Here is a 12,671-nt window from a genome sequence, read left to right on the forward strand (position 1 = left end):
GGAGCATTACATGGCTCGTGGTGGTGTTTTGTGGGACGACCACTCGTTGATTTATACAGCTATTTTAGATATTTTTCAAATGGGATCATCTTGGGATCTTGTCTATTAATCAAAAGCGAAGCAATTCCCCATTTGACTAGCAAATTCATAATGGGCTTCTTCGGCCCATAATTCTTGGATGGTCTATATGGGCTTTTAAGAGCATCCAAAAATTTGCCTAAATTTGGCTTATTGCAATTCCGAAACTTTAATTTATAATGAGACAGATGTGTGGAAAAAACAGTAGTTGCAGAGTCATGGTAGCTCCGCTGACTTCTGTCAACTTTTGTCTTCTCTTCCAAATACATTAGCTTCAGATCACTTTTTTCTCTGGAAATAGTTGCAAATTTTGACGGGAAACTTTCGAAAAACAGAGAGACGCTGTTGAGGACAATGTCTCCAAGCAGTAAAGTAATCGTTTTTGCTCTGATTCTAGCGTTGACCATGGTGGTCAACGGAGTTTCAGCGATATTCTTCGTGCAAAAGAGCAGCTTGACGGTTCTTAACTCATGGGCAATGGGAGCTAAGCACGACGCAGCCATCGCAACCTTTGGCATCCCAAGCTACGGCGGTTTCATGATCGGCTCCGTCGTCTACGCAGGCAAAGGCAGTTACGGATGTAACTCCTTCAACAAAACCTTCAAGCCCAAGTCTCCTTATCCCACCATCCTCCTCATTGATCGTGGAGGTAAATTTAATCTAAATTCAAAAGTTCCTACTTCCTAGTGTTGAAAGTTGACATTTCTTGATCATAATTGACATATGAGACTGAACGTTCTTGGTTCTGTACTTGACATTAGAGACTTTGTCAGAATCTCATTCCATTTCTAGAATTTATTAAGAACTAAGAAATCTCGAGTGTTCCATCAAGAATCTAATTGAAAGTTTGGAGAGTTTTAGTTAACATCTGCTTCTCTGAAACTGATGAGGTTTGTATGGTGAAAGATTTGTGTTGAGGGTAAGTAGATTCAACTCTATTCTCTCTTCTTTTTAGTGTGTAACTATCCTTTGAAGATATGGAACGGGCAACAATCCGGTGCAGCGGCTGTTTTACTAGCAGATAACATTGTTGAGCCATTAATAACAATGGATTCACCAGAGGAATCCCAAGACGAAGATCCTCACTTTTTAGATAAAATCAACATCCCATCGGCTTTGATCCTTTGCTCTTTCGGAGACAGCCTCAAGAAAGCTCTAAAAAGAGGCGAAGAAGTAATCTTGAAAATAGAGTGGAGTGAGTCCATACCAAACCCTGATGAGAGAGTTGAGTATGAGCTATGGGCTAACACTAATGATGAATGTGGTGTACACTGCAATGAACAGATGAATTTCATAAAGAACTTCAAGGGAAAAGCTCAGATTCTCGAAAAAGGCGGTCATACTTTGTTCACACCTCATTACATTTCTTGGTCTTGTCCCAAAGAGCTTCTACATAGCATGCAGTGTAAGACTCAGTGTATAAACCAAGGGAGGTATTGTGCTCCTGACCCTGAACAAGACTTTGAAGATGGATATAATGGGAAAGACGTCGTTTACGAGAACCTGAGACAGTTATGTGTTCATAGAGTGGCTAAGGAGAAGAACAGTTCTTGGGTCTGGTGGGATTATGTGACAGATTTTAACATCAGGTGTTCTATGAAGGAGAAGAAATATAGCAAAGAATGTGCGGATACTGTCGTGGAATCTCTTGGTAAAAAATGGCCTTTTGTTTTCATGAGAGATATCACAATCTGATTGCATCTCTTCTCTTTAACAGTTTTCAGGGATATTTGTTTGTTTTTTTTTTCTCAGGTTTGTCTCTTGAGAAGATCAAGAAATGCATTGGTGATCCTGATGCTGATGTAGAGAATGAAGTTCTAAAAACCGAGCAAGCTTTTCAGGTTCGATGTTTCTTCAAATTCACAGAGCTGTTTATTCTTTCTTTCATGACATTTTTGAAGTACAGTTAGGCCAAGAGAATCGCGGGGTTATCACAATCTTTCCAACATTGATCATCAACAATGCTCAATATCGTGGTAAGCTCTTTCCTTCTCTCCGTATCAAAAAGTTCAAAGATTACATAGTCTTAATCTGTTCCATGTTCAGGTAAACTCGAGAGAACCTCGGTGCTGAAGGCTATATGTTCTGGATTCAAGGAGAGAACCGAACCTCCAATATGTTTGAGTGCAGGTCAAGCCATTTGCCTCAAGCAAGCTAGTCGTATTCCAACAAGAACATACTAAAAAGACTTTTCTTCTTGTTCCATTTGACAACAGATATAGAGACCAATGAATGTCTTGAAGCAAATGGTGGATGTTGGCAAGATAAAAGATTTAATGTAACGGCTTGCAAGGTATAGTGAAAAGGAGCGATATACCGATGATGATTTAACCAGTCTATTTCATCTCTTCTTCATAGATTACATGAATTCTTATTAGGACACATATAGGGGAAGAGTATGCGAGTGCCCGGTTGTCCATGGTGTTCAATATAAAGGAGATGGTTATACCTCCTGCAAGCGTACATGTTCTTGAAACTTCTTTTTTCGATATATCTCATTTACACATTTTTGTTCACTAGTCTGAAAAGGTCCTTTTCTTAACATTATTGTTATTGATACAGCTTATGGACCTGCGAGATGTTCCATGAACGAAGGAGGCTGCTGGTCTGAAACCAAAAAGGGTCAAACTTTCTCTGCTTGTTTGGTTAAGTGAACGCTGCTTTCTATTCCACTTGTTGCTAAATTTTGAAACTTTTTTATTTACTTTTTGTATGTCTTTTCTCTCGATTGTTCGATGTAGAACTCGGACACATCAGGATGTCGTTGCCCTCTAGGCTTCCACGGAGATGGTCTGAAATGCGAAGGTGAAAATATTTCGACAAGTTTGTTCATGGTAAAATAGAGTTTCCTTGTCATTTGTCTTTGACCAATCTTGATCGCTTCATAACTAGACATTGATGAATGCAAAGAGAAATCAGCTTGTCAATGTGATGGCTGCAAATGCAAGAACAATTGGGGAGGATATGAATGCGAATGCTCTAACAAAAGTCTCTATATGAAAGAACAAGACACTTGTATTGGTATGTAAACTTTTTCTAGATATTATTAGAACACCTCTCGATGTTTACATCCAAACCGGCTTATGCAGAGAGAAGAAGTGAATCAAGAAGCAGATGGTTGTTCACAATTGTGGGTCTAACTGCCGTTGCAGGCATCTCTTTCGTTGCTTATATATTCTACAAGTACCACCTTAAGGTAATGTCACTTTGCTACTTGTGACTTCTCTTACGCCCGGATCATCATTCATTAAACTCCAATTCTCATTTTTTCTATGTTTTCATCAAAATTTCAATGCAGTCTTACATGGATTCAGAGATAGTGTCTATTATGTCTCAGTACATACCTCTTGATAGCAAAAACATTCATGAAGAATCGGAGCAGAACAGAACAGAACTCTAGTTGTCTGTAATGATGACCGTTAAATCTTGGTTGGAACTATACTAGAATGGGTAAAGAGGGTGTTTTTTTTGTCATGAATCAATTTTTTGAGGCGTTAATCTATGGTTGTGGAAGTAATATGCAATGCAAAAAACCAAAAAAATTTTAAGGGAATAAAAATATGCTTTCATTGAGAGTTGAACTCAAGACCTCCCGCTTACTAAACGGGTGCTCTAACCAACTGAGCTATGAAAGCGTTTGAACATAACGTCACAAAAAGATAAATAAGTTTGTTTGTTTTTTGTTTTTGCATAAAGAACATAATAAAGGTTGTTTTTATTGAACATTAATAAGGGTGGTTGTTTTTATAGAAATGGTTATCAAACACTGAAGCAAGATGGAGAACGTTTTGTCTCCTGTCTCCATCGTCGCCGCCGTTAGAGTACAACATCTCTATCCTTTTCCGATTCTAGGATTTTCATTTTTTTTTGTATTCGTTTGAGTTTTGATCTAGCTTTACTGTTGAATCACACTACTTCTGCCTTGCCTTAATCCCTTGAGCTTGAATTAGTTTCATTTTTTAGGATGTGAGATTTGTTGATGCTACCTTAATGCCAATTTTGATTTACACATTTGTGGGGTTTTAAAAGATGCATGTAGAGACATTTTTGGAACAAAGACTATACTATTTTGTTTGGATTCAGTAGTACTTTACTCCTTGCTTTATTTCTTCTCTATCTCTTCTATATTCCCAGAATTTCTGTTTCATGTTTGAATAGAAAGTGCTTGTGGAAAGCTTTTTCTTTTTATCAATATCCAAAAAAGGTATAAACTTTATGTCTTCACCTTTGCAGGTTACACAGATGCCAGAAAGAAGCAAGTCATGTAGAAAGCTTGAAAGCAGAATAACGACATTAGAGTGATTTTGGAGACTTTTAGACTTGCATTCCCTCGCTGATATCATAAGTTTAAGATCTAGGCACGATTTTCTGATGAGCCATATCGTATGTAGCATGAAGACCAAGCAAAAAATAGTATAGCAACATGACTAAAGTGCAAACCCCAAACCTTACAAAAGCCTGAGTTCCCAAAGATCCCATGAGAAAGATATTTGTAGCAATCGATAAGCACGGTATCCACGGGACTAACGGTACTCCCCACACTTTCGGAGTTCTCTGCTGAGGAACAAAGAATACTATCCCCAATGTCCCCAAGAACCAGAAAGGAACTGTTACTGTGTATCCGATCCATGATCCCTTGAGTCTCATTCCCCAATAAGCTGAAGTAGCCATTGAAGAAGCAACAACGATCAAGATGCAAATGATAAGCTTAAGAAGATCAGCTCTTGGAGTGACTTCTCTAACGTAGTATCTCCTCACTAGTAGTGCGATGGGCATCATTGTGAAGATGAAAAGAGTACTTATCGATAGGAGGCTCGCCAAAACATCTAAACCTGAAAAGAAAGCAATGAGAGCACTTGGGATTGTTACAAGGAGGTTTGCGTTTATTGGTGTTCCGGTTTTGGGATGGACAAGTGCAAATACAGGCGGTATCATATGCGTCCTTGCAATGTGAGTAACGTATCGTGCTTGTCCCAATGCTCCTACTAGAAGAACAGTAGTCATCCCTTTGAGGGCACCAAGAGCCACCAAGTACTTTCCCCATTTCATTCCAACGCTCTGGAACGCTACCGAGTAAGCTGCGTTTGGATCTATCTCTGTGTACTTCTGCATCATACTCAAGGACAATGCCATCAAGCAGTATATCACAGTGATTATCGACATTGAACCGAGTAATCCAATCGGTATGTCTCTTGATGGATTCTTGGTTTCTTCAGCCATTGTTGCTATGCTATCAAATCCTCCATATGCAAAGTACACAACTGCAGCTGCTCGAAACACTCCCTCGGGTCCATAAGGCAAGAATGGAGTCAAGTTCGAGGTCTTGGCGTGGATAAAACCTGCGATTATCACGAAAAGTATCACTAAAGTGTTGATAGCAGAAGCTATCCAGTTAAGCAATGAAGTCTTCCGGGTGCTTATGGATGCGAGTGTAGCTGCAACAGCTAAAACCAAGACAGCTATCGGGTCCAGGAGGTTAAAACCGGGACTAGTGAGGTCAGTTTTGATCCGTAGAGCGTTTGGGCTGCGATTCAGAAGAGTTGCAAAATATGAAGTCCAGGCTCTAGCAACAGCTGCAGTTCCAACTATACTCTCAAGAAGTATATTTCCTGCAGTGATGAAAGCTGCGAAATCTCCGAGCTCGATCCGTAAATAAGCGAACGAACCACCAGCCACGGGGATTTCCACAGCGAACTCCGTGTAGCAGAAGACAGAGAGCATTGCGGAAAAACCTGAAACAACATAGGACAAGACAATAGCTGGTCCTGCTTGTTCATGAGCTTCTTGACCTGTCAAGACAAAGATTCCAGCCCCGATCACTGACCCGAATCCGAACCAGAGTAAATCCCACCACGTGAGACAACGTTTCATCTCGTGCTCGCTCTGTTTCCTGAGCTCGAACCGCTCGTTCTCATCATCAGACCTACTAACCAACCTGTTCTTGAACCTTGAACATGTCTGAGACAGAGCTGCTCTGTAACTAGCCAAGCTCTGGAAAGATTCCTCAGGAAAGAAATCCTTCTTGCTCCATCTCCAGTACCCTCTCTCTTCACCATCCATTTCTCTCTCTCTGCTTCAGAGCTTTGGGATTTCTTTCCTAAGTTTATGGAGGAGATCTAAGTTCATGGGGCTACCAATCAGTTCCATTGTTTGACTAGTAGAAGTTTCATACAAGTTTTGTACTAATTCTCGATACTATCCTCAACTTGTGACTGTCCATTCAATAAAGCTACCCCACTAGTTAAAGTTCGCTTTCGTCTTTCTAAAACTTGGCGTCTTTAATCTGTTTAGCCAAGGAAATGGGAATACTGTACCTAAAAGGATGAATTTGCAAACAAGACCTCGATCTTTTATATAAAGAGCACATTTAATCCTGATTTCTAAATTCGCCACAAGTTAACCTTCGTTTTTATTAGACTCAGGGTTTTAGGTCTCTTCGTGGATTTTCGATTGAATTGATCACACGGAGAGAGAGAGAGAGGAGAGAGACGAAATGGGTGCTCAGAAGAAAGGCGAAATGGGTGCTCAGAAGAAAGGCGATGTGGGTGCTCTGAAGAAAGGCGATGTGGGTGCTCAGAAGAAAGGCGGCGCTAGGGTTTCAGATGAATCGGAGGAACAGAGTCGTCAACGGTTGCAAGCAATTCTTCTCGCCGATAGCTTCACCACGAAATTCCGTCCCGTAACCCTAGAACGCCCAAAGGTACTGTTGCCGCTAGTGAATGTCCCGATGATTGATTATACCTTGGCATGGCTCGAATCTGCTGGGATAGAAGAAGTTTTCGTCTTCTGCTGTGCTCACTCGACGCAGGTTATCGATTACCTAAAGAACTCCGAATGGTACTCGCACCCAAGCTTGTTGGTGAGAACGATAGAGTCGCACAAATCAATTAGTGCTGGAGATGCTCTGCGTTTCATCTATGAACAAGAAGCAGAGACGTCTCAGATTCAAGGTGACTTTGTTCTTGTTAGTGGAGATACCGTGAGCAATATGCCACTCGCCGATTTGATTCAAGAACACAGAGAGAGGAAGAAGAAAGATGAGAAAGCCATCATGACGATGGTTATCAAGCAGTCGAAACCTTCTCCTCTCACGCATCAGTCAAGGCTAGGAACCGATCAACTCTTCATTGCTGTAGATCCGTTAACAAAGCAGCTCCTTTACTACGAGGAGGACAAGATCGATCATGCAAGAGGAACGATTTGCTTAGATAAGTCATTGCTAGATAGTAATCCATCTGTTTTACTATACAATGATATGCAGGATTGCTACATTGACATATGTTCTCCTGAGGTGCTTAGTCTCTTTGAAGATAACTTTGATTATCAGCATCTGCGCCGTCATTTCGTCAAGGGTGTGCTTGTTGATGATATTATGGGTTACAAGATCTTCACTCACGAGATTCACTCGAGCTATGCTGCTAGGATCGACAATTTCCGAAGCTATGACACAGTTAGCAAGGATATAATCCAGAGGTGGACGTATCCGTATGTACCAGATATCAACTTCAGTGGGAATCGCCCTCTAAAGCTTGGGAGACAAGGGATGTACAGGGCTTCTGATGCAATTCTATCTCGATCTGCTGATGTTGGATCTTCCACTGTCATTGGATATGGCACAGAAATTGGGAGTGGGGATAAAATCTTGAACTCGGTTATTGGGAATGGATGTTCTATTGGATCAAATGTGGTGATAGAAGGCTCATACATATGGAACAATGTCACTATTGAAGATGGGTGTGAGATAAGGAACGCTATTGTCTGTGATGATGTGAAAATCAGAGCAGGGGCTGTTTTGCAGCCTGGTGTTGTTCTGTCTTTCAAGGTTGATGTTGGGCGCGACTTTATTGTACCTGCGTATTCAAAGGTTTCCTTACTTCAACAGCCAACTAAAGAAGACAGCGATGAAGAACTGGAATATGCGGACAGTAGCAGCGGGACTGCAGATCATTTGTCAGGTCTAAATCTGCAAATGGAGTCGAAAGCATCTGAGCTTGGTCCCGATGGAGCGGGTTACATATGGGAAGTGTGTGAAGGGGCTCGTGATGAGGAGTGGAAGCACTCTGTTGCACCAATCCCCGAGGATAAACTTGCTGAGATAACTCAGGCCATGGACGATGATGACATAGAGGATGAAAGTGTTGTCCCGACTTCTGGAGAGTTGAAATCTGATGCTGATAGTATTAACACTGATTTGAATGATCCCGTTGATGACTATGGCTACTTTGAGAGAGAGGTTGAAGGTACCTTCTTAAGGGCTGTTGAGGAGGGTTTTGCAGTGGACCTTGCGATTTTGGAGATTAACTCACTCCGGTTGTCGTACAACATGGAATCTGCAGATTGTGCTGGAGCAACATTCTACTCTATGATGAAACTGGCAGTTGATACTCCACATAACTCTGCTGGTGAGTTGTTGAGGAACGCGGCGAGTATCATGACAAAATATAAGGGACTTCTTGGGTTCTATGTAAAGCAAATCGATGAACAGATAGAAGTGATTATGAAACTTGAAGAGATGTGTCAGGAAACTGCGAGGGAGCTGGGGCCTTTGTTTTCTCAGATTCTGCGTGTTCTGTATAACATAGATGTGTTAGAAGAAGATGCGATCTTGAGATGGGCGGAAGAGAAAGCAGGCGCGGATGAAGCTGACAAAGTTTATCTGCAGCAATGTGAGCCCTTCATACAGTGGCTGAAGGAAGCTGAGGAGGAAGATGAAACTGAAGATGAAGAAGAAGAAGAAGATGGCTGAACTGGTAACCAACCTGAGTTTGGTGGCTTTCAAATGGAATTTCATTTTTTGCAGTTGATGGCCTCGTATTTTGACTGATCATTTACATTAAAGAGAGGCTCTCTGTTTTTTCATCAACAATCTTGTTTTCCATGTTTCTTCTGTTTAATGAGATATTTTCTCATTCATCGAGTTTGCAGATGTTTGCGCTTGACATATATGTATTTTGACTCTTAAATCTCATGTTTAGCTATCCTATATTCGACTTAAAAAATTCAAATATAATATTACTGTTATGTATGTAAACTTTTGTCCCCTTTTCTAGTCTCAAAAATGTCAGATTTAGTTTCTTCCTCTGATACCTAAGGAGTTAGTTTGAGAGCTGCAAAATCTCTGTAAATTTTCTTATAGAATAGCGTTAAAACCACAAAAGTTAGCAAGTATTTCCAAATTAGTCCCCACTACTTTCTCTTATTACAAATAATAGCATCCGCTAATTCTCAAGATCTCTCCCGTCCCTGCTTCGCTATCTCTTCCTCTCGATTCACTGCTTCTTCGATCTTCCTCTTAGACGAAATCGTTGCTTACGCATCCCTCTCTCGAAGTCGAATTTATTCGCGAGTTCGTAGAAAGCCTAATTTTGGAACCCGAGAATCCGGAACCTCCTCCCAATGGAGAAGAATCTCGCCGGAGACTTAACTCCGAGACCCAAATGGAGGAAAGTAGCCTACGGAGGGATGCAAACCGGATACGACGACAACTACACCGACGAATCGTTCCTGGAAGAAATGGTGATGAACGCAAACGTCGTGAGGCGTGATTTGCTCAAGGTGATGAAAGACTCTGTCTCAATCTCTCAATACCTCTGCATCGTTGCGCTCGTCGTCTTGGTTTGGGTCCACACTCTTGGATCATCTTTGGACGAGAACTCGCTCTTGCTACTTGATCTCTCCCTCTTGGCATCAGGGTTCTTAGTTCTCCTCTTAACCGAAGAAAAAATGCTCTCTTTGAGCCTCCTCTTGCGTTACGTCGTCAACATCTCCTTCTTCACCACGGGTCTCTACATCTTAGCTCCTATTTACCAGACGCTCACGAGATCAATCAGCTCTGATTCGATATGGGCAGTCACTGTCTCCCTCCTCTTGCTCCATCTCTTCTTGCACGATTACTCTGGTTCCACCATTAGAGCCCCAGGAGCATTGAAAAGCCCGAATTTGACGAGCTGTATATCTCTCAATGCTTCCATTGTAGCGTCCGTCTTTGTTGCCTCGCGCCTTCCTTCTAGGCTCCATGTCTTTGCTGTGATGCTCTTCTCACTCCAAGTCTTTCTATTTGCTCCTCTCGTCACTTACTGCATCAAGAAATTCTCTTTTGGATTGCATCTTTGCTTCTCGTTTGCTCTGATGGGTTTGACGCTGTACTCCGTTTATGCGCTTCATAGACTCTTCTTCGTTCTCTTTCTTGTGCTTGTGGTTCTTGTCAATGTTGTGTGCCCTTATTGGCTTATTAGGATGCAAGAGTACAAGTTTGAGATCAATGGTCCTTGGGATGAAGCCAAACTTTGTTTCGACATTACAGATTGATAACTCTTTGGAATTTGTCTAGAGTCTTACTTGTTAGAACTTGTTGCTCTGTTTTGTTTCAATACCGATGGACGAATCTCAGGTGAATTGTATGCCTCTGATATTTAATCGGATAAAACGGTAGGCTATAGTAGATACTGCAATCTAATTATCAAAATTGTCAGGATGGCCGAGTGGTCTAAGGCGCCAGACTCAAGTTCTGGTCTTCGAAAGAGGGCGTGGGTTCAAATCCCACTTCTGACAATATTTTTTTTTAAAAACCGTCATGTTCGAAAGGCAAACGATAGCGAAAACACACATAAAAATTGGCATATTTACACTCGATCACTTAGCTCAAGTTGTTCAAACAACCGTTCGCCTAAATCGATCGGAGCCACCGCATCTCCGTCACCGGAAGTGGACCCTACACAATCAGGGAAGGAGGAGAAAGTCATTGAATGCAGCCTCCGGTTAATATAATTATTCCGTTGGTACGAGAAGAGGCTTCTCTCGCTTCCTGCACTTCTGCTTCTGTAACCAAGCCGCGAGCTTCTCACCTGAGTTAGCGCCACGTGGCCCATTGTCTTCTTCGTCAGTTTCCTCCGGACATCTATTGGTAACCGGATTGTAAACCGGTCGACACTCTCTACCGGTTGAACCACACAATGTCCGGTCGAATGCGATCTCGAGAATAATATTTCCGAAATTCGGCAGTGGGACAATCTCGTTGACCATGACCGAGGCGGTCTATTTCTATTGGTCCACGTCACACCATCAACCAAATGCTCGTCGGTAGAATCTAAAACGCTTTGCTCGTGATCCGGATTGCTCTCCTCACACGGTCGGAAAACAATATCCACTCGACAGAGAGGACACGTGGAGTGATCGGAGAGCCAGACACTTACACAATCAGCGTGAAACACGTGGCAACAATTAGGCATCAAACGCAGCGTTTCGTCGTCTTGGAACTCACAAAGACACACCGCACACTCGACCCCGCCTTTCCCGATCTTCCGCTCCTTCACCTCCAAGTAGAGAAACGTCGGGAACGATTTCACGATAGCCGCGTTGATCCCACGCGCCTCCGTGTTCCTCCTTGTACTCCTCATGACTGTGATGAATCCGTCGACGGAGTCTGCGAACGGGTTAACGGATTGCTCTAGTTGGTAAAATTGGCGAGAGCTCCAGCGATAGCAAACCGAAGCCAAACCCACGACGAAGATCGCGAAGATTAAAACCGTGATTACTATGATGACTAGGTCGCTTTCTTTTGTCTCGATTTCAGGCTGCGCCATCGTCGTATCTGGTTCGTACGTCATGGACTGGATCAACAATCTAATATTTCTCTCAAGAATTACCTTATGACTGTCATGAACCAAAAAAAAATAAAGTATTCTATTCGTTTTTGTTTTCTTTTGCTTGCTTTATAGATTAGATAAATTGAGAATGTAATTTGTCCACACTCAAATATACATGGCTATACCAAATTTAACACTTAATAACCAATAAGTTGCCATAAACTGATATATATAATGAGATTACCTACTGTATATTGTATTTGATTGACCAATTTGTTGGCTTCCATATACATCTTCGAGTAGTTCCTCCATCGATATCACATTTAGATCCTAAATGTCAACATCGATTCAAGGAAAGAAATTCTACTTTTAAAAATATGAAATTTGTTGGAGGTAAATTTATTAGGTATATCAAGTAACAACGACTCATCTCGTGGCACGTGTCATTAAGGCAGTAAATAATCTCTTCACAAGCAAACTTTCCTATATATGATATATGATTAATTTACAGACCTGCCTCTGTAATGTATTCTAGATTTCTTAGTCAAGTCAAACCTACTAGAAATTAGTAAAGTGGCCCTTTCCGAAAGACGCCAAGTGGAAAAAAACCACCCCATTCCATGATCTGCATGTAACACTGTAATGGAGTTTGTTAATGATAGACTGTAAAAGGAAAGATATGGCCTATTGGAATGAAAGTAAAAAAATTCATCAGAAAACTTACCCTGACTTTAAAGTTAAAAGATATGAAAAAGCTTACGCTCATTATAATGGCTCTACAATTTTTTTTTTTTTTTTAATCTTAACGTTTTAATTCTAAAATGAATACCCGAGCCATATCTGACAAACTGCAGTAAATCAAAGATCAATATTATTATATAACCAATTCGATAATCTCTCTTTCACGCATATAAGATGGAATAATTTTAAACTGTGTCGGATCAGATGATTTTTGGAATACATGCCATTTATTTATCATTAAAAACTAAAATCTTATAATAAGTTTTA

The 12,671-nt window shown here is 41.2% G+C and overlaps 5 protein-coding genes and 2 non-coding genes across 10 annotated transcripts; 4 read left to right on the forward strand and 3 right to left on the reverse strand.

The window, feature by feature from the left end:
- Positions 1 to 303: 303 nt before the first annotated feature.
- Positions 304 to 4,518, forward strand: LOC18027064 (vacuolar-sorting receptor 5). 4 transcript variants are annotated; one of them, XR_002896498.1, is made up of 14 exons: positions 304 to 727; positions 1,034 to 1,729; positions 1,831 to 1,919; positions 1,985 to 2,054; positions 2,125 to 2,208; positions 2,295 to 2,371; positions 2,457 to 2,538; positions 2,641 to 2,723; positions 2,820 to 2,883; positions 2,971 to 3,099; positions 3,168 to 3,274; positions 3,377 to 3,528; positions 3,829 to 3,899; positions 4,312 to 4,518. XR_002896498.1 is itself a non-coding variant. In XM_006410588.2 (12 exons), the coding sequence occupies exons 1-12, from the start codon at positions 433 to 435 to the stop codon at positions 3,476 to 3,478; spliced, it is 1,878 nt and encodes a 625-aa protein (XP_006410651.1). In that variant the 5' UTR covers positions 304 to 432; the 3' UTR covers positions 3,479 to 3,552. The 4 variants fall into 4 exon arrangements, 1 of the variants encoding a protein (XP_006410651.1); XR_002896499.1 differs by lacking the exon at positions 3,829 to 3,899 and having other exon boundaries at positions 4,312 to 4,341; XR_002896500.1 differs by lacking the exons at positions 3,829 to 3,899; positions 4,312 to 4,518 and having other exon boundaries at positions 2,641 to 2,700; positions 3,377 to 3,552.
- TRNAT-AGU lies at positions 3,640 to 3,713 on the reverse strand. Its single transcript has one exon. It is a non-coding gene; the product is annotated as a tRNA-Thr (tRNA).
- On the reverse strand, positions 4,255 to 6,287 carry LOC18027065 (cationic amino acid transporter 5). Its single transcript, XM_006410589.2, has one exon. It carries the CDS (start codon positions 6,136 to 6,138, stop codon positions 4,426 to 4,428), a length of 1,713 nt encoding a protein of 570 aa, XP_006410652.1. The 5' UTR covers positions 6,139 to 6,287; the 3' UTR covers positions 4,255 to 4,425.
- A 222-nt stretch (positions 6,288 to 6,509) lies between these two features.
- On the forward strand, positions 6,510 to 9,061 carry LOC18027066 (translation initiation factor eIF-2B subunit epsilon). Its single transcript, XM_006410590.2, has one exon. The coding sequence runs from the start codon at positions 6,572 to 6,574 to the stop codon at positions 8,822 to 8,824; it is 2,253 nt and encodes a 750-aa protein (XP_006410653.1). The 5' UTR covers positions 6,510 to 6,571; the 3' UTR covers positions 8,825 to 9,061.
- Positions 9,062 to 9,322: 261 nt separating this feature from the next.
- On the forward strand, positions 9,323 to 10,386 carry LOC18027067 (phosphatidylinositol N-acetylglucosaminyltransferase subunit C). The gene has a single exon (XM_006410591.2). The coding sequence runs from the start codon at positions 9,475 to 9,477 to the stop codon at positions 10,384 to 10,386; it is 912 nt and encodes a 303-aa protein (XP_006410654.1). The 5' UTR covers positions 9,323 to 9,474.
- Positions 10,387 to 10,545: 159 nt separating this feature from the next.
- Positions 10,546 to 10,629, forward strand: TRNAL-CAA. The gene has a single exon. It is a non-coding gene; the product is annotated as a tRNA-Leu (tRNA).
- Positions 10,630 to 10,700: 71 nt separating this feature from the next.
- LOC18027068 (RING-H2 finger protein ATL38) lies at positions 10,701 to 11,660 on the reverse strand. Its single transcript, XM_006410592.1, has one exon. It carries the CDS (start codon positions 11,658 to 11,660, stop codon positions 10,701 to 10,703), a length of 960 nt encoding a protein of 319 aa, XP_006410655.1.
- Between the last annotated feature and the right edge of the window lie 1,011 nt (positions 11,661 to 12,671).

The sequence above is a fragment of the Eutrema salsugineum genome, unplaced genomic scaffold, assembly GCF_000478725.1.
Source record: "Eutrema salsugineum unplaced genomic scaffold, Eutsalg1_0 scaffold_10, whole genome shotgun sequence".
NCBI lineage: Eukaryota > Viridiplantae > Streptophyta > Magnoliopsida > Brassicales > Brassicaceae > Eutrema > Eutrema salsugineum.

Bases quoted from the DNA above. Each gene is read 5' to 3' on its own strand.
- LOC18027064 (XM_006410588.2), top strand. From the start codon at position 433: ATGTCTCCAAGCAGTAAAGTAATCGTTTTTGCTCTGATTCTAGCGTTG. The intron at 1,730-1,830 runs GTAAAAAATGGC...TTTTTTTCTCAG, and splicing joins TACTGTCGTGGAATCTCTTG to GTTTGTCTCTTGAGAAGATC. The intron at 2,055-2,124 runs GTAAGCTCTTTC...TTCCATGTTCAG, and splicing joins CAACAATGCTCAATATCGTG to GTAAACTCGAGAGAACCTCG.
- LOC18027065 (XM_006410589.2), bottom strand. From the start codon at position 6,138: ATGGATGGTGAAGAGAGAGGGTACTGGAGATGGAGCAAGAAGGATTTC.
- LOC18027066 (XM_006410590.2), top strand. From the start codon at position 6,572: ATGGGTGCTCAGAAGAAAGGCGAAATGGGTGCTCAGAAGAAAGGCGAT.
- LOC18027067 (XM_006410591.2), top strand. From the start codon at position 9,475: ATGGAGAAGAATCTCGCCGGAGACTTAACTCCGAGACCCAAATGGAGG.
- LOC18027068 (XM_006410592.1), bottom strand. From the start codon at position 11,660: ATGGCGCAGCCTGAAATCGAGACAAAAGAAAGCGACCTAGTCATCATA.